At 43.1% G+C, this 24,982-nt stretch overlaps 1 protein-coding gene across 1 annotated transcript in view; it reads right to left on the bottom strand.

Annotated features, from left to right (window-relative positions):
• Positions 1-24,386, bottom strand: part of KIF5C (kinesin family member 5C) — a 146,826-nt gene extending 122,440 nt beyond the window's left edge. Inside the window, exon 1 of the mRNA XM_046657649.1 lies at positions 23,881-24,386. Coding sequence (XP_046513605.1) covers positions 23,881-24,006 — 126 coding nt within the window. The 5' untranslated portion in view covers positions 24,007-24,386. The remainder of the gene's footprint in view (positions 1-23,880) is intronic.
• Positions 24,387-24,982: the final 596 nt, after the last annotated feature.

The following is a 24,982-nucleotide window of genomic DNA, read 5'->3' as shown; positions in this document are numbered from 1 at the left end:
GTTATCAGACAAAGTGTGTCCACAGTGATGTGCGTTTAAGAATGAGGGGGGATACGACGTAGTCTATACAGAAGTTGAAATATAATGACTAAACCTGAAATTTATATAATGTTATAACCCAGTGTTACTTCAATTAAAAAAATGGAAAATAAAGGTACATCTGTGTTTTGAAAGGAAAAAAAAAGGTTTAAGGAATACACAGACACACACACAAAAAAGAATGAGAGGAGATAAATTATCAGGAAAACAATCTGCTTTGAGCTCTGAGAAGTAGAAGGTATTGTCAAAATAGAGACATCTTCGGGGAATACTGAAAATTGAGCTGCAGAGAAAGCAAATAGGAAAAAAATCACAAAATCAGCAGAACAGCTTTCCAAGGAACGATCAAGCAAGGTACCTGAAGAGCAGAGAAATGGTTCAATAAAGCTGACCGAGCAGCCAGATTCTAGGGCAGCTACCAACCTTAATTGTATCTGTATTGGTTTGCGCCAGGCTTGAAGTAGGGCGGGACGAAGGGGCTGTCATCCCACTTGTTTCCATGGGATCTGAAATCATCCTGTTGGGTCAATGCCCCAGGGCCATCCTACAACTACCATGAAGGCAGGAGCTGTACAGAAGGGTATGAGGAGCAGGGGAGACCCAACCTCACGGAATTCAAGAGGAAGAAATTCTCTTTACTTGACTAAGGAAATCCGTTGAATTCATTTTTAAGCAGCCTATAGTGAGGAGTATTAATTATCCAACTTTTTTATGCAAAGCACAAGCATGTCTAAGATATTCTCATTCAAAAGAATAAAATAAATCCCTTTAATTTGCTTTACTTCACCTGGTTCTCATTTTTGACTATGCAAAAGCTGAAACTGCCACGTGTTTTTAACAACAAAAGCAGCAACTGGTCTTGAAACATAAATAAAAGGAAACAGTAGGATATAGCTGTAAATGCTTTGTCACTCAACCTTTTTTAAAAAGATTAAAGTCTTCTCTGCCAACAGAACTGTATAGGTCAAGCAATTCTGAATTCCAAAAAATAAACTATTTAATTACTCTTCTATATAGCAAGGAATTAATACAACTCTTATTTGAGAAGCAAGGACTGTCTACACAATGTCTCCATTTCATATAAAATTTCCTTCTGAACATTGGACATTTGGTTGTTAATGTGAAAATGGGCCCTTCAAACATTACTGTTTTTCTCATCTCATATTCATTTTTGGCAAATACATGTGTTTTCTTTGTAAAAACTTAAATAATAGTGGGATGGTGTATTAGTTTCCTATTGCTGCAGTAACAAATTACCACACAGTCAGTGGCTTGAAACAGCACGACCTTAGTGTCTTAGAGTTCTGTGCGTCAGAAGTCGACAGTGGGGCTCCCTGGGCTCACACGGCAGTGTTGGCAGTGCTCCAGGTCTTTCCTGGAAGCTCTACGGGAGAACCCGTTTCCTTGCCTTTGCCAGCTTTTAGAGGCCGCCCGCACTCCTTGGCTCACATCCTCCTTCCATCGTCAAAGCAGCAAGGAACAGCTGAGTCCAGTCGAGTTTTTCTCAAGATGTCATCTGTCTGGTTCTGACGCTTCTGCTTCCTTCTACCCCATTTAAAGACCCTTGTGATTACACTGGGCCCATGGGGATAATCCAGAATGATCTCCTTAAGGTCAACTGATTAGCAACTTCAATTCCATCTGCAACCTTAATTCCCCCTTGTCATATCACATGACATATTCAGGTTCCAGGGACCAGGAAGTGGACACGTTAGGGGGCCATTATTCTGCCTACCACAGATGGGATGGCAATTGTCTCATGAAATACTCATTTCAGGGTTCTGTGACCTTGTGTATCTAATAGTTTGGTGGTGATCTTAACAACACTAACAAGTCACCACAGAAACAGGGACTTTCAAGGTGAGCCTGCCTATTCGACTGCAGGGGATTCGACAAACTGACTTTTTCAGACTGGAAAGAGCTGCTCAGTCTAGGACTTCCCATTCCCTGGGTGCGAGGTCTCCATTCCTACTTGGACTGGATGGAACATCTGGCAGGAAGAGAGGCCTAGGAGAGAAGCAGGACTTCACACAACGGTCTACAAGCAGAAGGTGCTGGGGGATGGGTACCTTCACATACAGGATCTCATTTCATCATCACTCCACTCTACCAGGCAGTTCTCAGAATCTCCATTTCACTGCAAATGTCAAATTGGTCGATTTGCCCAAGATCATGTCCTCAGGGAGAGGTATAGTCAGGGCCCAACTCATCTTTACTGACCCAAACCCCAGGCTATCCCCACTAGCCCGCGCCTCTCCCTGGAGCACACAGGACAGAGGGTCCAGGACCAGATGACTTATGAGGTGCCAAAGTTAGACATTCATACCATCAGAGTCAGCCGGTGGGGCTGGCGTGCAACTTACAAACTCTTTTGAACTAAGTAAAGGCCAATTTTAAATTGCGTTCTATACACTCTTAACCAACACGCCACCAGTCTGGAAAATTTATTTTGCTAGCACCCCATATAGTGTCTGGCCCAGAGCTGGGGCTCAAAAGATGTCTGTTGCACAAATAAATATCACATACTTTTATAATATTTGTCAGGTGGAGTGTTGAGCTGATCAGGACACGAAAATGGTGAAGAGTGAGATTTTGATGTCCTCCAGCACTTCAAATGTCACAGGGAATTCGGTTTTTGAAAGGGGGTTCTAAACTCCCAAAAAAAACTCCCTGGTAGAGAAATATTAGTGTACTAAGTGCTGGTAAACAAATTACATGTATTAGATCATAACTAGCACCTAAAAAAATGAAATGTGATAGAACAGAAAATACCAGCGTATATTACATCTATGAATAGTATTGTTTCATAAAACTATTATTTCAGATGTGTGTGTCTGTGTCTGTGTCTGTGTGCGAAGTTGTGATGTCAAATGTATTTCTTGGTAAAATGGATCACAGTCTATTGATCAAAAAAAATTGAAAACTGCTGCTCTAGCGAAAATGTTCTCATCACAAAATTCTAGAATAGGCCAGCCTTTCATAGGATGGCAATTAACAATAACTCAGTCCCAAATGGCTGTTAATTTTCAGCTTCTTAGGTTCCTATTGTCTTTTCTCATGGCCATGTGCAAGCCCCTGGAGTCCCAGACAGTTCCAGCGAGACAAGACAACCAACGATGAGAAGAGAATCACCTCCCAACTCCCTCTTCCAGGACAGTCTCAATCCCTTACCAAAACATTTGTCTGGAATTCTCTTTCCTCACTGAATAAAACAGGAGAGATGATGCTCTAAAAGGGAGGAAGTTTATAAAAAATGGTCCAGCTGCTGTAGAACTCTTCTTTGCATGCAGTTCGTCCACCCCATTGTGACAGGAGCATCTGGTTTTCATGGAGGCCACTTCCAACACTCAGAATTCAAAGGCCAATGATGTCCACCCCACTGGGGAGAGCTGGCACGCCCCTGACTCAGCCTCCCTACTTTCTTGTTTGAGGCTCAGCTCAGCATGGTTTTCACGCTCACAGAAGTCACTCTCTGGGAGGGCTCCCCAAGAGCTCTCTTCAGGGGAATCAGCCTGGTTACTAAGAAAAAGCCAAGAAACCAGCCATGGCCTATAACCTCCAGAGGAAAGATCTGAGTTTTGTCATCTCTGAACCACCTGGAATGTGTAACAGGGCCTTAGTGCAAACCCCCTGTTATGGACTAAAGTGTGTCCCCACAAAATTCATATGTTGAAGCCCTAACCTCCAGTGTGACTGTATTTGGAGATAAAGCCTTTAAGGAGATAGTTAAGGTTACATAAAGTCAAGAGGGTGGGGCCCTAACCCAATAGGACTGGCGTCCTCATCAGAGGAGGAGAGACACCAGAGATCTCTCTTTCCATGCATGTACGGAGAAGAGGCCACGTGAGGACATAGTGAGAAGGTGTCATCTACAAGCCAGGAAGAGAGGTCTCACCAGAAACAAAGTCTGCTGGCAATTTGATCTTGGACTGCCAGCCTTCACGTCTGTGAGAAAATAAATTTCTGTTGTTTAAGCCACCCAGTCTGTAGCATTTGTTATGGCAGCCTGAGCAGACTGATACACCACCTACACTGAAATTAGATTTCAACAGGGTATGGTTTTTACCATCAGAATTCACAGTGATTTTAAGTAGCTATTTTGAAACATAAATGTTAAAAGAAAAGAGCAAGTCATAGAAGAATATACACAGTATTTTAATAAATATTTTACAGATTTAAAGCCAAGCAAAATTAAGCAATATTATCATTTAGGGCTAAAAAGAATGTTTGGAATAAAGCCATAAAGAATATTAGGGGTATGATTAAAGCAAATTTCAGGAGAGTGGTCCCTCCTGGGAGAGAGGACAACAGCTGGGACCAAAGGAGAGTCACAGGGGGGTTAATTTTATTAGAATGTCTCATAACTTATTTTTGTTATATATATATTATTTTATATGTATTAAGTATTTTATAATTGAATTCATAAAAGTAAGATATTGGAATAACGTAACACCCATCCGTCATCAGTAGTTATTTTTGAGGGAGAGGATATGGAGCATTTCTACTTTCCAAATTTCACCTCTCTGAATCTTTTCAATTGTCCTAAAATGTATATAAATATTTATATTTGGAATAAAAAGTCAAGAAAATTAAAGGAAGTAAAAAGAAGCTACTGAACACTTGTGATTACATTCGTGATTTCTTTTTTGAAGAAGAAGACGATTCATCATGAGCTAACATCTGTGCCAATCTTCCTCTATTTTTTAGTATGTGGGCCACGAGCATGGCACAGCCACTAACAAAGCAGTGTAGGTCTGCCCCCAGGAACCGACCCGGGCCACCAAAGTGAAGGGCACTAAACTTAACCACTAGGACACCAGGGCTGGCCCACTTTCACAGTTTCTTTAATCTTCTCTCCTCCCTCCAATTTCCTGAGTAATAAGCTCAGATGAACAACTGACCATCTTTAAGAAAAATGCATCGGTTGGTTTAAAATAATTTTGATCCTCAGGCCCTATGGCCCAGTATAGAATTATTATATATATTACATATAAAGTTATTTGAAATATAAGCTTCTTCTGGAATTAACCACACTCTTTTGAAATGAAAATAACAGCTATAGGGTTATAATAACAATTCAATCACTCAATAGCCTGGTTATTAGGAAAACGCCAGGAAACAGGCATCCAAGGAAGGAAGTCTCTTATTTCTTTTCCTTTCAAGGCAATTTAGCTAAATCACAGACATTCCCCTTTCAGAGCTGAGGACTATCAATAGGATTTTAAGTGTAGATCATTTATATTAATGTCTTCAATTTAGACTTTCTTGGACCCCTCTTTCTGTATGATGCCAGTTTTCAGTTCAAATTAAAATAATTTTCTAAGACTAGTAAGTTACAGATCAAGAGAAGAGTGTTTTGTGTCTGGCTTCTACATTTTAGCAGATGAGGAAATCATTTGAAAGCAATCATTTTCTGTACTTAATGAAACTCTAATTTCTTTCCTTTTTGGCTCTGTCAATTGAATAACTGAATAAAATGTAACTGAGTTTGGATATTCAATACAAAACAACTTTTAGTCTTTGAAAAAAATGGAACCACTTTGCAAAATTTGCCAACTTTAAAGGTGTTTCATGCTCAATAAACCTTGAGTACTAGTCACTTAAATCAGTTGTATTATCATTATTTGTGTCTGTCTGTCTGTCTATGTCTCTTAACAGACAGTGAGTTGGTTGATGGTGGGATAAATGGATTGTGCTCCCTAAGGAATGCCTGTATGCAATTTTGTCCAATTATGGTGAGTTTCACAAAAGAAACATGCAGGCAGCTCCTTTATGCAGGCAGCTCTTTAGTCCTCAGGTGGGATTGATGGAGGGAAGAAGAGAGGGACAATGAGACCAAGAACAATCATAAAAATGAACAATAAATACACAAGAGACACTCTTTCAGTTATTTACTCATTCATTTTATCATATATTGTGCACCTATTATGAATAATATGCCGAGAATATGAAAATAAATCAAACGTATATCAATTACACCTCAATAAAACTGTTTAGAAAAAAAAGAAAATTAATCAAATAAATCTCAATCCAGAGAGGAGTTTACACTCTAACTGGGGTAATTCCAAGAAGGGAAGGACTAAAGACAAAAGAAAACTCCGCCCAGAGTTTCTAGGATAAGAAAGAATTTCAGAGGCACAGATAGATGGGAATGACACTCCAGGAGATGTGAACCTCATCAACAAAGGCCTGAAAGAGTGAAACCATAGATTGAGTTTGAGATATAGCGCGTCATTAGGTTTGAGAAAGGCAGAGTCTTGAAATGAAGTAGAACGATCATGGCGAGAGGCAGAAGGGAACATATCATGGAGGGTTTTGCTGAATCACAGGAACCAAGTTGATGAGTTCAGATTTATTTTGTAAGCAAAGGGGAGTCCTTAAATGTTTTTGAGCAGAGAACTGACACATTCTGGGTGGAACTTCAGAAAGATTTTAGCTGCAGTGTTCAAGAGACTAGGGAGAGTGTAGAGCAGGAAGGAAACTGTTTTCCAAAACTACTACAATCCAAACAAGAAGCAATCAAGGTCTTCAAGGCCTGTTCATGATTAAAAACAAAACAAAACAAAGAACAGATGGCACCTCCTTACCTTGATAATGAACATCTAGTACAAACCTATTTCAAACAATGCTTTAAGATCAAGAACAAGAGAAGGATTCCTGCTATCATTGTTTTATTTTAGATTGTCCTGGAGGTCCTACCCAACACAGTAAGACAAGAAAAAAGAAATAAAAAGTATATGTTTTCAAAAGAAGGAAACAAAACTGTCATTACTTGAAAATGATAAAAATTATCTTCAAGATGTATCTTTTTAAATTTACTGACAGCCTTTTAGAAGACAGTTTAATAATATGGTTGAATGTACAGGTGGACTTAGCCAAAGAGCAGTTATAAATCTCTCCATTTTTAAGACACGGAAGATCAGGGTGAACACATGTTTTTCCAAGAAAAGCATCATAATCCTTTTTTTTGTGGGCAGATCCAGGTAGATTAATAGTATATTGAAACCTTCAGAAGTCTAGCCTACAAGATTTCCTAGCAAATGCACCACACCCTGAGAGGACTGGCACAGTGTTGTAAGGAATACCCTAAACAGCCTTTCAGATGGAAATCACTAACAGAGAAGCTGATTCTGTCCTTCATACATAATTTGATATCAACGCAAGGGCAAGCAACAGAAAGAAAAAAAATCCTCCACTTTCAATTGTAGTCCACGTCACAGCTACCCTCTCCTACAGCAATTCCCAAATTTATGTCTCAGCACAGTGGGGTGCTAACAGGAAATATCAAGTTAAACAAAGCTAAGTGTGCTTATTTATGCAGGATTGCTGATGGGAGGGATGGCCGTTTCTCCAAGAGGCAGAGAACATGAGCAACACTTCCTATATTTAACAGACATCAAACCCTTTTATTAGGGAATTACTCAAAGAACAAGCACCCCAGAAAAACTCTAACTTAGAAAATACTGTGCACCTGAACATTCTCAACTTCTGGTATGAACCAAAATGCAGATGCAACATAGCAAATGGTTAACAGTAAGGACTGGAGCCACAGCGCCTAGCTTTGAATCCCAGATACACAACTTAACCCTTGTGTGACCTTGGGCAAATTACTTAACCTCTCTGTGCCCATTGTGGAATGGGTAGATGGATTATGACAATGAGTAGACACTACTTATAGGGTAATATCAAGGATTAAAATAAATGAAAATATGTAAAGCACTTACGTAAGTGTTTAAGTCAAGCCCACTTCATTTTACGCTGTCACTACTCTGTCAGACTTACAAGATTTTGCAAGCAAACGGGGAAGAATATAACTCCACTGGTCTAAGAAGAAAACTACTCTTCATCAAATAGGTCCATAAAGGTCTGGAGAAGAGCAGTAACACATACGTGGTCCGTAGTTCTGCTAATCGAGACATTCTATTAACTGATATTTATACTGAACACATTGACGCCGAGAGTGGTGTATGGGGTGGGGTGGGGCAAATAGAAAATAAAAAAGAGGCTATCTTTAATTTTAAAAGGCTGAGGAATTTTCTCTAAATACAGTCTTCCTATGCATCCAAGTTGAAAAGTACCTTTTCTCCAACCTCCCATACTCACTTTCCAAAGTAAGTTACATCTTCTGGAAGGAAATTTAGTGCTAAAGAAATTCTGCCAGAATTAAGCCACTTTAGAGGGCTATTTTCTATCATCTCTTCCCTTAAAATAAGCAAGACCAACAGATATGAAACTCTTATTATACACGGAGGAGCCTCTGACATGTGAATTTCCCAAATTGGACACATATTACGTACAATGTAAAATTGTTCCAGGAAACGTCTACAGCATCAGAAAAACATTATGTTAAATATGGCTTAGTTATGTATACTTTCCTGTGTGTCAATTCCTTGAAATCTGGTGATCCATGTATGATAACCAGTAGCAAGAAGAACTTTATCCCCTGAATACAAGATAGATTAATCCTTTGGGATGATAAATCAAGGGCCCATATCGGTTGAAACTTAGTTGAGATAGATGAGAACTGAATGTTTTGCATTGTACTACCAGGCATAAATTGTGAAAAGCAAACTTCAATATTACCTGCTTTCATGGAAGCCTGAAAAGGGTTATTTGAGGTCAAGGGGCACAAACATTTAAGAAGAAATGTTTCATGGGAGTATTTCTGAACCAGCTACAGGCTAGAGTAGAGTAACAAGTTAACCAATTCATATCTCAATTCCTCTAGCCCACTTTCAAGACCCTCCACACCCTTCCTGTCCATTCTAATCTGATCACCTCACTGCTCCTCTATACTCAGGCCTCCTAAACAAGGCTTGCACACTTCCCTCCCTTGAACACAAGTGATCACCTTGAATATTTTTTCTCCCATGTGAAAATTCTTATCCCATCCTCCTTTTCTCTTTATCTCCTTCTGTATTCTCTGAGTTTCATACCATGAGTATGTCCTAATTTATCATTTTTTAAAAGCTTGTGATTTAATGAGAGTTACAGGTAACTTTTTCACAAACCAATTAGTTTCTTAAATAAATGGTATTCAACATGATAATTAAGGCACCACAAAGAGTGACTAAACCTATGCAACAGAGGGTAGTACTTTGTATTCAAAGCAGATTTTGTAAGAAAGGAAATGTGTCATGTCTTCTGTAGAACAAAGACACCCAGGAAGGGGCCCACAGTGCTCCTTTCCTCTTTCCACCTGGCCCAGAGATCTTCCTATTGCCTTTCTGTTTGTTTACCTTACTCTAGTTCCCATCTCACAGCCCTGGGTTGGCTAGTGATGCCTGCAGGATGATGAGCCTGGCGGGGGGTGGGGATGGGGGGGCAACCTCAGAACTAAAGAGCCTGCTGATCCCTGGAGGACACATAACCATCAAAACAGGAAGTCACCTCTTTCAAGTGGTGCTACCACATCTCCCAGGTGGATGGATTCCTACCAGATGTCCCAGCTCATCTTGCAAAATGTATCCTATGTTTGATGCTGTTAGGACAGAGACGGTCTGAAGCTCATAGAATGCAAGAGCAGAAAAAATTATATCTGAGCATATGAGGAGAGCCCTGAATTAAACCCAAGTGTAAATCACCACCGCCAATCAATTTCTCTGATGGATGCTGGGGGTGGAGTGCAGCAACCCTTCCGAGGCCTTCCTTCCTCTATATAGCCCAGGACACTCCCCACCCCCCAGCCCAACCCTGGAAGCACCCACTGACAGCAATATTCCAAAATAAAGCAGACCACTAAATAGTTATACTTTTTGTTTAAAATTCATATAAATCAGAGGCAACACCTGGAACAAAACCCAAGACACATGAATCCCAGACCACAGCTCTATAAATCACCTTCTCAAATGATTAATCTCCTTTACTTCAAAATGAATTCACTGCCAAATGGGACACTCACATATCCCCAGAGGCCATGGGAATTGGTAGACTCCTATAGAAAGCAACAATATTTAATAGGATCCATTAAAATGTTCACAGCATTGAGTCTAGGAAATCCACTTCTGGAGAACATTCTCTAGAAATAACCCAACAAAAGAAAACAGGTCTGTGCACGCAGATGGTCACTAAACCATCACCCAGAATAAGGGGAACCTGGAGATCTGAACACCAACACCAGTGAGATGGGTTAGCAAATTGTGACCTATCAGCCCAACGGACACAGAAGTCACCGTTGAAAATTATATCCATGAAGATAACACACAACATGGAAAACCATTTATGGAGTAAGCTTAGGTAAAAAGAGGTAAAAAAAAGGCAGAACTGTATATCTATGGTTGAAAATACATTTCTTGAAATGTTAAGTGTCAACCAAGAGAGGAAAAAGGAGGATATAAAAATTAAAATGGATGATGTAGGATAGTGAGATTACGGCTGGTTTTGTTGCTGCCGTGCTTTCCTCTTACCATCACAGCATTTTCGCCGTTTACAAAGGAGGGAAAATCAATTCTGCACCAATCCAGACCACCAGGGACATGAGTGGGGGTGGGAAAGAGAGGTTTTCCAGCGCAGAACCAACTCCTTCTCCAAAGAGCTGTGTGGCCTTCACCTGCAAGGTGACCTCCCCCACACAGATACCAGGACAAAGAAAAGGCACCTGTGAGCGACAAAGGCAGCGTTTCCTTGGTTTCCTACAGCAGTGCTGTCTCGCACTGGCGGTCCTCCTCAAAGGTGCTTTTGTTCCACAGGGTGTGCTAAAGAGAATGCATTTCCAGGACAAGAGGTTTCCTGATTCCTAGCAATCACCGCGGCATCCCCGGAAATTAAAACCGGGGCTGGGGGAGGCCGACTGAGCAGCACGGCCCCACAGCGGGCAGGGGTGAAGCCTGCAGGCCTGTCCTGTCCCCAGGCCAGCTGCTGTGGGAGCCAGGGAGCAGGGTGGCATCATGACATTTTTCAAAGACATCGCGCCGTGTCACCTCTTGGTGTTCTCAATGTTACCCACTACAAATGCATCACAAACCTGCTGCCACCAATGGCTGGTACTTAATTATAGCAGGACGTGTGGGCCGTTCCTCCCGGGAGCTCCTGGCTGCAATCCTCAATGTCACAATACTTGTGAGAGAGTGGGAAGTGATGGGAGAGAGATGGACCAGGCTACAGTACACATCCCTTCTCAAATCTTTTCTCAACAATATTCAACAGGAAACCTGTAAAGCAGCTAGGTAGAATTGCAAAGTAACTGAAGATAAAGCAGCAAATTTTACATTTGAAAAGCAGATTCCTACCCCAGCTTCAAGGTAAGTATCAGATGGTCCCTCTGCCTGGGGTTTCCCTGAACACAACCGGATGTGCTTTCTCTCTTTTTAACTCCAACAGGGCTCTGTTTCCTCTTCTCTTTGGACACTCGTATCACCGTAATTTTTTTCTTTTACTTCCTTTCTCCTCTCAAATTAGATTTATGGTTTTTGATGGCAAGGATCTTGTCTTGTCTTATCATAGTAAGTCCACAATGCTTAGCACTGAGCTTGGCACACAGCAGACCCTCAATATACCAAAGTGGAACTGAAATTAATAAGTGAATGCAAAAACAATCAGAATGTCGGCATCTAAATGTTAGAGCAGGGCCGTCCCACAGAAATATAATGCCAGCCAAAAATGCAAGCCACACGTGTAACTTTAAATTTTCTAGTAGTCACATTAGAAAGAGTAAAAAGAGAAAGGAGAAATTCATTTTACTAATGTTATTTAACCCAATTATCCAAAATATTATTTCAACATGTAACGAATACAAAAAATTTAGACAGTTTACATTCCCTTTTTTGTACTAAGTCTTCAAACACCAGTGTGTGTTTCACATCTGCTGCACATCCTGATTTGGCCAGGCCACATCGAAAGTGTGTAACAGTCACATGAGGCTAGTGGCTATCACACCGGACAGCACAGTGCCGCAGTGAAGCCCCCAAAACTCCACAGAGCATAAAACACCTCTTATAAAACGAAACATTTTTCATAGTAATAAAGAACTCATTTGATTTCAAGTTTTCCATTAATCAGTATGTTTCCTCTTTAAATTTGTTTTTAATAGAACCAAGGAGGTAATACTTGCATATTTTACCCCTTTGGGCTCTTCTGGATAAATGTCTGGACCAGAAAATATTGTTTAAAATAGATCCTCAAGCCAATCTTTATCAAGAGCCATATTAATTAAGGAACATTTAACAAACGCATGAGCAAGCAAGTGTTGTTACTCCAGGATATAGTACTTTGGGTGTTTTTTTCCCACTTGTTTAAGCAGATAATTAGTAGGCTGTCTTGTTTAGTAATTATTACTGAAGAGCTAAACACTTCCCTTCTAAAGTCTACTTTTCACAAATATTATATAAACAAACTATTATAGTTAGGGGGAGGTTTTGATGCTATCATGATGACACTAGTACCAGCGACCCAAGAATCCCAGAAGCTTCTCCTAACAGACAGCACCCTCCTCCTCGCTGGATGGGCGAGTTTGCTCTACACAGGAATAGTGACATAGCAGGTATGCAAGCACCAGCTGGGTAGGGCGCCAGCACCCATCATCCTAAGACCGAACCCGGCCAAAGGCTCAAGTGAGGACACTTCTGTGGTCTTTCCACTCTCCTCCCCTCACCACACCACCATCCCGCAGCCCACTCTCCTCTGAACCTGACACCAGCCCACATGGGCCTGAATCTGTGGACACAGAATGACTTACCCATTGAGCAGCAAGCAGAGAGGAGATGGAAAAACAGCCCCTGGAAGCTGCCCAGGAAGCCAGACCCTGCTGAGGCCAGACGCAGGAAGGAACTGACAGTCTCACGTGGGATCCTGCCCACCCATAACCAGGACCAACAGAGGTTTGGACACTGACCAATCAGATTGGCATTTGTTCCTCTCTGTGGGGCAGAAGGCGGCCATGAAAGAGAAACAGAAGTCCCTTCCCCCAAGACTATCCACAGTTTCTGATGTCAGATGGAGTTGTTATTTACCCAGGTTCCCAGATGACAATCAATAATCTCTGAGGACTGAAGTGCCAGACAGTTCGTTCAAAAAAACCTATGATATAACCTCCTCAGAGAATGGAAGCAGACTGCTTCTCATTTCCTCATGAGGCAAAATGAGACCTGGAAATGGGAGAGATCGCTCTATGAGAGAGCCTGGGAAAGGAAGAGTCCCTGGAATTTGTCAATCCCGAATTGTGTAACCAAGGTCTGTAAATCAAATGCTTCTAAAATAATATTATTGATCTGCAGCTCTTCCAACCATAACCTGCAATCAAGGAAATTAAAGCATAAGTTACTGAGATTTGTTTTTTGTTTGCACTTTTTCTCCAATCACATCTCCCTTCAAAAGTTTTTGTTTTGTTTTGTTTTTAATGAGAAAAGGAGTAAGAAACATAAAAAGAGAACCACAAACCTTCCTCCTTAAAGTACTGTGTTGCACTGAATTCTGTTCTCACCTATGTTTTCCCTTTGGCTCTGTGGATTTATTTTCCAGTGTTCAATTCACATCAAGAATGGGTATTCATTGACTGGAAAGGAAATAAATACTAATAGCCCTAGACACACCTAAAAGAAATGCTATAAATGTAGTGGCACCGATCTAATAAGGGTGGTATGAGCTTGGAATGCAAACAAGTGATACCCCTGCCTGCTTTCCTGATATTTACACAAGACCTAAAACAAGGGGAAGCGGCAGCGGAAAAAAGCTATAAAGCATGAAGCTCTTTAAATAGCTTTTCTGGGTGACACTACAATGCCGGCATTGGTTTATTATAAAGGAGAACTAGGATGTGACCAGTGTTAAGGGAGATGGGCTGGAAATCTTGATCAGCCCTGATTGCTCTGTGTGTTTCTATTGCCACACATGACTCTAGAGAGAAAGCCTCCCTCTTGTTTCAAGGTCAGTATGTATGAGCGTTTCTTTTTCTCCTCACTTGTAATCAACAGTACCTAGTGTTCTGATTTGAGCAAGCCAAATGGAAGAGAAATTTATGAAGCAATGCAGGGAACTGGGCTATTGGACATTAAGGAATTGTTCATATTTTAGTTGTGAGAATGTTACTGTCATTTTAAGAGTCCTGATCTTTTAGAGATACATCTTGAAGTTTAGGGATAAAATGATGTGAGATATGAGATTTCATTTTAAAACAATCGAGTGATTTTGGGGGGAAAGGTTAGGGGAGTATAGAAAAGATAAGACAGGCCCATTCATTGATGATGGTTAAAACTGGTTGATGGATTCATGCAGGTACATTTTGTTATTCTTTCTACTTTGGTGTATGTTTGAAATTTTATATAATAAGTTTCTAAAAAGAGTAGCTAGTAATCAAGGGGGAAGGGGGAAAACAGCTCTTTCTAGGGCTTCTTTGAGAGGGCTATTTTATCCCTTCTCAACTCACCATTGCCCAGGAGATATCACCAGCCATTCAATGTTAGCACCAAGAAAAAAGGCGCATCCATCCCATTTTTCTTTAAGACTATAATCGTGGCCTCTATCTCTCTCTGCCTCAAGAGAGAGATTTAGCTTTTGATCACCTCCAAGAAACAACATCCTTAAGGATATTAAAACTGACAAGAGACAGCCTACAAAATCCTATGGTTTACATTAAAAGTCTGAAGGCATTGCTGTGTCCTGGATCTGTGGGTTAACAGTGCATGAAGAAGCACACACTCTTGGTGAGAATTAAATTTAGCTCAGGTATACAGGGGTGCCTTATGAGAGAGACAAACTGGCAGTGATTCCGTGAGGTGGGCAGAGAAGTGAGCATACAAAACAGAAGATAATGCGCCGTCTTCTAAATTGCTCCCCCTCAAAAACTAGGGATACCTTAGAATCATCTGTATCCTTTCACCCAGCAATCCTGATGCTAGGAATGTATTCTAACAAAATAATTGGGCAAGGGCACAAAGACGTGTGCACCAATATTTATCACACCTTTGTTTATAACAGGAAAAAAAAACCAACAGAAAAACCCAAACGTCTATCAATAGCAAATAGTTAAAATATTGATTAGACATATGACGGAATTATATGCAAACTTTAAAAATGCTGATGTCTGAGGTATGCCATTAAGTAAAATAGTGGGTTTCAAAATAGATTGTATAAAATCATATCTTTGTTTTAAAACAAGGTATGTTTTTTTATAGGTTAGAAAAGAGCTGGAATATACAATAAAGTTATCAATGGTGTTTTCTGGTTCATAAAATTAAAAGTGATTTTTACCTTCTTCTTCATGCGTTTCTGCATGGTCTGAATTTTTTTTCAATGGACCTGGACTATATTAGGACCCCTGAAAAAGCTATTTCTTTTAAGAAAACAACAACAATAAAACCCTGAAGATGTCCAAAATAGGAGAGATGAGTGATCAGAGCTGGACAGAGGTCAAGATAATAATCCAAGCAAATAACCCCAGGCTCCAACATCTGACAGCCCAGGTGGGTCAGCCTTCTTCCATTTCTTTCAAAAGACATCTTGTACTGAGCAACTGTCCCGATCTGGGCACTGTTCCAGGACTTGAAGATGGAAATAAATAGCACACATTTCCTGACCTCAAAGGGTTATCAGTCTAATTGGAGGAAAGGACATATATACCCAAATAAATGAAATGCAGTACTAGGGGAGGCCAGGCGGGAGTTGTGACTGGCACGTGGTGTGCACAGGAGGAAGTGTCCAACCTGGCCAAGGGGGAGGGGGAGAGGGGCTGGCCAGAAAAAGTTTCAGAGAAGGCACCATGGGATGAGATCCTCAAGTCAAGTGGATGTTTACCATGCAGGTACGCTTGGAGGACAGTCACCCAGGCACGTGGAATGAGAGCAGCTGGGGGGAGACAGACGAGCACTGAGCAGCCTAACCTTTTGGGAGAATGGGTGCGCCGTAGGAACACAGGGTAAGGGGGTAAGGTTAGGAAGGTAGGCAGGCCCACCTTTATGTATGCATGTCCTTAAGCATGGAGGGCCTCAAATGCCCCATTGAAGCATCTGGGTTCCAACTGACAAAGACCCTCTCTCTGACCACGCTTTAGTCAGGCTCCTCTGAAGCCCTCTTCTTGACTGGGCCTCAACCTTGGACTTCCATGTCTGTCCCTGCAGAGTCTAGTGTTAGCAAGAATCCTGCTAAGGCAGTTTAGAGAGAATCCCTCCCACCCTCAATATCTCATCACCTTCGATACCTCAACACTGCTATCTTCTTACCTTGATATCTGGTTAGGCCAGTTTATCAAGAATTCCCCCTACCCTTGATGTCACCCCCTAGTGATTGTCTACCCACCGACCCCCCCAATCTGCTCCACTTGTATTTAGAGTTGAACCTGATTTCTCTCCCCCATTGCAATTGTTTTGATACCTACCACAAGTCTTCCCAACTCTTCACAAGTGTCAGAGTAATTTTTTCTTTAACACAACCTGAGGGCACCAGGGAACCTCTGAAGGTTCTGGGCTTTCCCCAGATTAGTCAGTCTGACAACAGTGCAGAGAAATAACCAACAGTGGGTCTTACAATAGCATACATTTTCAGAATACCTGCTAAATGCTAGGCACTGTGCTCAGCACTCTCCATGCATTAGCTGGTATAAACATCAGAGCGACCCTACAGGTGAAGAGTGTTATTATCCCTATTTCACAGGCCAGGATACTGAAACTTAGTGGGTTTAGCAACTGGTCCAATTTCATACAGCCAAGGAGTAGCAGAGCTGGGAATGCATCCTGGGCTGACTCACATCCAGGTTTGGTGCTGGGGAGATACTATGATGAATCCAAACTCCATTTTCTCCCAAGCTCTCTGGAATATTTGCAAATAACCACAAACTCAACAATTCAATTCCTACTATAAGGAACTTGGTTGATGTGCAGCAAATAGGTTAAAGGAGGAGCTTTCTCAGTCACAAAAATAGAGACTTTAGTGAAAATGAAAGAGAAGAGCTGAGAATGGAGAATATTGTCATTAAATAGGGGAGCTCGGCCAAAGAAGCCCAGGTGGAGGCAGAGGGAAATCCCCAGCAACACCCAAGTTATTTAAGGAAACGCAGAAATTGGCATTTATGGAGTCTTGATTCCAGGCATGGAACAGGGGAGAAAGAAACCTTCCAATCAAGATACTTACTAAGCAACTGCACAACTACAGTAAAGGAGACAATTTAAAAAACAGCTCTTGCCCCTTAAGAAGCTTATAATTTGCACAAACACACACACACACACACATGCAATCTTATACACGATCATTGCAGATTAAAAGGAACAACTGATATAGTCTATAAGTAAATGGAGCATGAGGTCTGCCTTCATGGATGGATAGGAATTCCACAAATAAGCCAGAAAGAGTGGCTATTCCAAGTAGGAAAATGGGGTGAACAAATGCCTAAGAAATGGGGATGCAACAAAGGTTTTCAGGAAACAGACAGAGCTAAGGGCAGTAATTTTGGGGAGCAAAGCAAATTCTGAAAATGGGGAAAATTACAAGGGGAATAAGAAATATGGGAGCTAATTAACATTTATTATTTTCTCTGTGCCAGATGCAGTTTCAACCATTCCATTTTTATTTCATCCTAACGACCCTGTGAGATAAGCAATTATCTCCACTTTAAATATGAGCAAACTGAGGCCCAAAAAAGCTAAGCAACTTGAAAAAAGCCCCACAGCTAGCTAGTGAATCTACACTCAGTTCTGTCTGACTCTCCCTGCTGCCTCTAACAACCCCATTCATTTATGTACTACCAGCTGTGTCCTCACCATGAACAAGGAGTGGCCTCCAGTGGCACATGCTGTTTTCTTGTGTTCACTCCTTCCAGGGTTTCAGAGGGTATGTTTACAGGAAACTACTAATTAATTTCCAGGTAATACAAACATCTCTGAACTTAGGACACAGAGGAATAAAGGACCCATATATCTTGACACTACTAGACACTACTATTAGTATTCACTTAGACAAAGGGACTGAATAAGCTCTTTAAAACTCTGGCTTAAAATGTTCCTGCTTTTAGGTGGGAATGCAAAATTGTACAACCACTTTGGAAAACTGTGTGGCAGTTTCTTAGAGTTAAACATTTGGTTATTATGTGACCTAGCAATCCCACTCCTGGGTATTTATCCAAGAGAAATAAAAATCTATACTCACACAAAAGTTTATAGCAGGCTTATTCATAATCACCCCAAACTGGAAACGACCCAAATGTCCTTCAACAGGTGAGTGGGTAAACAAACTGTGGGATACCTATATAATAGAATATCACTAAGCAATAAAAAGGAATGAACTATTGATACATGTGACAACAACATAAATCTCAAGAGTTATTAAGTGAAAGACTCAAAAAGATACTTAATGTATTACTCCACTTTTGTGACAATCTGGAAAAGGCAAAATTATAGAGAGGAAGAACAAATAAGTGGTTGCCAGGGATTAAGAGAGGGAAAAGGTTTGACCACAGAGAGGTGAGAGGTGTTATGACAGCTTTTTTTTTTTTTTGAGCAATGAACTGTTTTGCATCTTGATTATGGTGGTATGTGTGGGAGGCAGAATAATGGCCCCAAAATATGTTCACACTCTAATCCCTGGTATCTGTGACTATGCTAATGTTACAGAGTAAAAGAGACTTTGCAGATAGAATTAAAGTTGCTAATTAGCTGACTTTAAAATAGGGCGATTATCCCAGATTATCTAGGCACCCTCAATGTAATCACATATGCCCTTAAAAGTGGAAGAGGGAGGGGCTGGCCCAGTGGTGTAGTAGTTAAGTTCACATGTTCCAATTCAGCGAGTTCGTGCAATTGGATCCCAGGTGCAGACCTACACACTGCTCATCAAGCCATGCTGTGGCAGCATCCCACACACAAAATAGAGGAAGACTGGCACAGATGTTAGCTCAGGGCCAATCTTCCTCACTTAAAAAAAACAAACAAAAAAGGAAGAGGGAGGCAGAAGAGTGAGTAAGTGAGATATGCCATGTTAGAAGGGGCAGGAGAGATTTGAAGCATGAGAGGACTCAACCTGTTGCTGGCTTTAAAGATGGAGGAAGGGGTCCATATGCCTAGAACCTAGAGTAGCCTCTGGAAGCTAACAACAGCCTGGGCTCGCAGCCAGCGGGGAAATGGGGACCTCAGTCCTACAACCACAAAGAACTGAATTCTGCCGCCAACCTGAAGAAGCAAAGAAATGGATATTCCTCTAGACCCTCCAGAAAAGAGCATGGCCCTGTGAACACCTTGGTTTTGGCTTTATGAGACTCTGAACAGAGAAATCAGTCGAGCTGATGGACTTCTGACCTATGGAAACTGTACATAATAAACTTGTAGAGTTTGAAGCCTCTAAATTTGTGGCAATTTGTTACAGCAGCAATAGAAAACTAATACAGCATAGTTACACAACTCTATGTATTTGCCAAACTTCCTATGATGGAATTCTGTATCAAAAAAAGTGATTTTACTGTATACAAATTTCAAAAGAAAAATTTTAAATGTTCTTGCTTTTAAAGACCATTACTGTGGACAAAAAGAAAAGTTCTAGCCATATTCTTTCACTTCCTTAGCACTTAACCTCCACAATGATGACCCAGGCTTGGAATTTGGTCTCTGTCCCAGCCCCCACCTTCCTGGTCCATCCACTGCCCAGAACTAATCTAAGTGCCTGCAGACTGAGGCCGCTTTCCATGCTACTGCCCAGCTCAGGGTTTGCGGCTAATGTCTTGCCTTAGCTCTCAAATAGGTTGGAACTTACGTTACCTCAGGAAGAAGCACCCATCTTTAGCAAGACCTGCTTTCCCAGGACTACGAACAAGAGGAAAGCCCAAAATGAGTGTGAAAGTCCATTTCAAAGAACCTTACTGGGAACTCTCCAAGACAGAGAGTTTCCATCGATACAGATGCATCACCACCAATAGGCAGAGCCCAAAGTAATGGATGACTCACCAGGATTTTTAGCAGCTATGGAGGAGTACTCCAAGAAATGCTATAAATCCATTATTTTTCTCTGAAGAATTAATGTAGAGTCCCTTTTCTAGTCAGTAAACCATCCCCACCCTCCACTTTTAAGTCACCAACAATGTCATTAGCTCTCCTAATTTTTAACTAAGCTGAATGCAGTTCTTTCCCAATCTTCTTATAGCATTTAAATATAGTATATACTATCTTACCAGGTCTGCTCAAAGGAATAGCATTTCTCTTTAAAATTGTTTTTTAACTACTCCCCACAGCCAACAGCCAATTAAAAGTTCATAAAATAAGTTAAATATACCAAAGTAAAGATTTCTAGACTCAACAAAGAGATCAATAAATATTAAGTGCCTTCTATGGCCAAGGTCCCAGGAAGGACGAAGAAGCAAAACATGGATGGTCTTTGTCTCTACACATGGCTTACAATGTCACAGACATATGGTCAAAGCTAACAATAATTGAAAGCCAAATAATTATGAGATCATACATAAAACAAATGCTACAGGAGTCCCTAGTGGGAGAGACCGTGGCGAGGGTGATCAGGGAAAGAAAGCTTGGCACAGGAGATGAAAAATTACAAGAATGATAGAGAGGATTTCTCCAAGACAGGACATTTTCTTAAAAAGAGAAATCTACAAACTCTACCTACAAAATCCCCTTCTTAGCATAGATCTCCATAAGAACTGAACAGGACTTTAAAGAAAAAAAAAATCAGCCCAGTTTCAAAACCAAAAAGAATTTCTGGGATTCTGAATTTGGGCTAACTCCACCGAAATTCATTTCTTACTTGTCTCTGTTGTGAGTGAAGGTGACTGACATTTCTGGATGGTTCTAGGTTTCTTTGATCATCCCTAGAATTCTGCGCCCCAGCAAGGAGAGAAGGGAGAGCCCACCTTAGATAGTCTCCACCTGCCTCTACAGTTCTGCCACTGAGCCATGTGGGCTGGTTCCAACTGAACTGACTTGGGAGCCATTCTACTCAGCTTATAAAGCATGATACAGGCTGCCAGAACTGTCATTTCCTTTAGTTACACATTATTAATTAGGAATGGGAAGGGTCCTTGCACATGCCAACCCAAGTCCGAACACTCTTCAGCATCTGGCAGTCTTCCATCCTGTACGCACACTCACCAAAAGACATGTAAAAGAATGTTCATAACAGCTCCGTCCGTATTAGCCTAGAAACGGTAATGACCCAAATATCTACCAACAGTTGAGGGATAAATAAATTGTGGTATATTCACACAATGGGATACTACAGAACAATGATGGTAAACTGCGGCTACACACCACAACGTGGATGTACTTGACAAGCATAATGTGGAGTACAAGAAGCCACACACAAAGGCAAACATACCGTATGGTTTTACGCATATAAAGTTTTTTTAAAAATCAAGCAAAACTAATCTATGACATTAGAAGTCAGAATAGTGGTTACCCTGAAGCAGGCGGAACAAGAGACTGGGAGGCACACCAGGGGGACTTCTCGGGTCCTGAAATGTCTGTTTCTTGGTCTGAGAGGTGATTACAAGGAAGTGTTTACTTTATAAAAACTGACCAAGCTGTACACTTATGATAATACTTTTCTATATGAATGCTTTATTTCAATAAAAATTTATCAAAGAAAACTGAAAATTGTTGTATTAAAGGATTATAGTAAGATGAGCAAAGATTTCACTTTACAGCTGAAGAGCGACATGTGTATTCACATCCACAATTTTTTGTTTAAATTATTTTTTATGATGACTTTGTTTCCACTTATTTAGTCAACAACATATGCACATTTAGATGGGAAATAAATTACTCAGTAACGTAATAATATTAAAGAAGGATAACCCTAAGTTAAGGATCTCTGCCTTGCACACAGATCAAAAAGGACGACTTACTACTCCACATCATTAGTCCTGGTATATCACTGTTAGAAGATGGAGAAAGAGGAGGAGGAAGAGGAATAGGGAGAAGAAGAGGAAGAGGAGAAAGAAGAAGAAGAGGAAGAAGAAGAAGAAACTTCTCTAGCCTTTTCTTTAAAACCCCTAGAAAAAAAAAAAAGGATCACAGAACAAATTCTAGTCCTGCACAATTATTTGTTTAAAAATTGTTACAAGGCAAGGGGCAGGGACTAGATGTCCCCAGTAACTCCCACTGTATCTAAACCACAGGCTGGTTTAGGAAACAGCAAATCAGACTGTCTGCTGATCCCAGCTGAGAGGTGTAGCCCAAACAAGCTACTATCTGCCCCATGTACTGGCCATAGATATGTCACTATCTCCTATCTGCCATTAAGCATAGAATTTTCCTCCTCATCAATAATTGTAGCATACATCTCTTCAATTTCACACTAAGCAGAGAAACCCCTCTTTCCTGCCCTCATAGGTCAGCTCTCAAAATGAACGCCCATGTACACAGCATTCAGAGGTGATGGTTTCCTGATGGCTGTGAAAATGGGGAGGGGAAATGGGGTCATCAAAGGGGAGCTGCCTTCCTAAGGGAGGTACAAGATAAAGCCCTCGAGGCCAGAGCCTTGCCTGGGTTCCCCGTGCACGGGGAGCGACAGCCTTCCGGTACAGCTAGCACCTGCTAGTCCCCAGAGCCCTTCGCAGGGACTGCGGCACAACCTTAGCTAGGGACTGCTGGGGCCAGGAAACCTCAGCCCTTGGGGCTTGAGAAAGGCTGCTGGACTCCGGCAGAGACCCTTGGTAAATTGTCACCTGTCAATCACTTGACCTAAATACACCAGCCACTGGGGGAATGGGAGGGAGGGGGACAGTCGGAGCATGCTCAGTGATCGGGATGACATCACTTAATCAATGCTGAGGACGGGAAGGCTGCATCAGCAGCCTCGAGCGGGCTGCCAGGAACGTGTCAGCGGGGATCTGGAGGCTCCCATTAACTCGGTCCCTCCCCACGCGGCTCGCATACAAAGAGGGCACCGTCAGCTACACACGCTGGGGACAGTGGAGGGGGGAGGGGCGGGGGAAGGCTGGTTTATTTCTTTTGACATCTTCCTTTAAGAACTAAAAACCAATGGTATTCCCTTCCCCCACCAGCAACCCGGGCTGAGGCGAGGGAGCCAAGTCGGGGGTGGGGAAAGGTGGGAAGGGAGATCAAGAGGGAGGGGGGCCCTAGCCACACAAACTAACTTCTGCTCTTGGCACTGAACGGCTATTTGGCTGCGCTCTGGGCCCCCTAGCCCCACTGTGGATGTGAGCACATCGGCTCCTCTCCACCAAGCGCGAAGCACATCCGAGGATCTAGGGACACCCGGTGGGGGATCGCCCCATGGGGGAGGGGTCTGACCCAGGCTCCACTTCCAGAGCAGCCTGGGTTGAGAGGAAGCAGGAGACACAGCAGGCCTCCCAGGGACACCAAGGCCACCAGTGTTCCCCCCACCCCCACTCCTTCCAAGGTGAAACGCCGCGGGGAGCCCTGTCTACACGGCCCAGGGAGCTCCAAGCCGAGACCAGAATTTTTCCTGTACCTTTCTTTTTCTTCTTTTGCCAAGATCTTGGGAAGAAGAGGCAAAGTGCTAGATATATCGAACTGATGCCTGGAATCATTTGTGAGCCGCAGAGCTCATACTTTAAGGGGAGCTTGGGCACCCCGGCTTGAGGGTACCCGGAACACACCACCCACGCGGCGTGGCCAGGGCTGGGAACAATAGACCCACTCGGGCCCCCACCCCGCGAACAATGGCGGCGCCGAACCCTTCCTCGCCCCCCACCCGCACCCCCACCCTCACCACTTGGGGCCCACCTCGCGGTCCCCAGTTGCCCCTCCACCCGTCCGGGAGGGAACTATAGGGCAGGGGGGAGGGGGGGGTCTCTCGTCAAGTCCACTAGAGCAGGTAGCCCGGCAGGGACGTCCGAAGGGGCGGCCCGAGCATCTCTGCTCGGTCTGGGGCGTCGGGGCGCAGGGCTGGGGCGCGAAGCTGGAGGGGAGGCCAGACGCCCCGGTCACTTACCCCGATCACCACAGTCTCATCGCCTTTAAATTTGGGGATGAATTTGTCCCCGCGGAGGATCTCCGCTTCGTTGAGGGGCCGGAACCGGCACATCACTTTGATGCTGCATTCGGCTGGATCCGCCATCTCGGCCGGAGGCAGGGAGAGGGCGCGGGGATGGGTGGGGGGCCGGGGCTCGGCACGACGAGGGAGGAGGCCGCGAACCGCACCGCCCTCGGCGAGGCCGCCTCCTGCAGCCTCCAACGAAGCTTCTCAGCAGGTCATCGCGAACTCGGCAGGCTGGGCAGCTCCGGCCGCTCCGAGACCGGGTAGGTGGGCAGTCTGTCAGCCTCCGGCCCCGCCGGCTGCAGACCTGCCTCCCCTGCCCTGCCCTGGCCCCGCGCTGCGCCCCGGGCCCACCTGCCCGCGACCACGCGGCGGGCGAATGAGGCGATGCGCACGGAGCGAGCCTCGCCCGGCTCAGACCTCCCGGGCTCCTGCGCGCTCAGCCATCCTGCATCAGCACCAGCGCGCCCGGCCGCCTCCCCGGCCCGCCCCTCCCCTCCGCCTCGCCCTCCCCCGGCCCGCCCCGGGACGGTGACGTCACTGCGGCGATCCGCCCCGCCTCGCCCTGGCTCCGAGCGCGGCGCCTCCCGGGACTTGTAGTCACTCCACCTACAGGTGGACGGACAAGGATGCTTGGAACTGGTTTTCGGGGACAGTGGTGGTACCTCGGCTGCCACCTCCGAGAGCCTGCAGGTCTGGTCAGGCTGCCCAAACCAAGAACAAGGGTGGAGGTCATATCCAGTATTCCCGGTTAAAATCCGTGTAAATAAGCAGGTCTATATCATCTCTTTATATTTTTTCATGAACCTAAAAAGAGAATCCGTATTTAAGACAGTTCCAAACGAACAGTTATGGAGCATTTTCTCTTTGCTGAACAGTTTTGTTAGAGTTGTGAGGAAACTAGGGGGGAAATGAGATTTGCGTGCATATTTGAAGTCAGTTATTCCCGAAAGTGCCTGAACATAGTTCATAACATATTTTGGGTCAGGGACTCCTTTCGTATCTGATGAAAGTTAGGGATCGTTTTCATAGCAAAACAACAAAGACACAGACTTTG

Source organism: Equus quagga, chromosome 4 (assembly GCF_021613505.1).
Source record: "Equus quagga isolate Etosha38 chromosome 4, UCLA_HA_Equagga_1.0, whole genome shotgun sequence".
NCBI lineage: Eukaryota > Metazoa > Chordata > Mammalia > Perissodactyla > Equidae > Equus > Equus quagga.
Note: the sequence above shows the minus strand (reverse complement) of the source record. Positions and strands in the feature narration are given on the sequence as shown.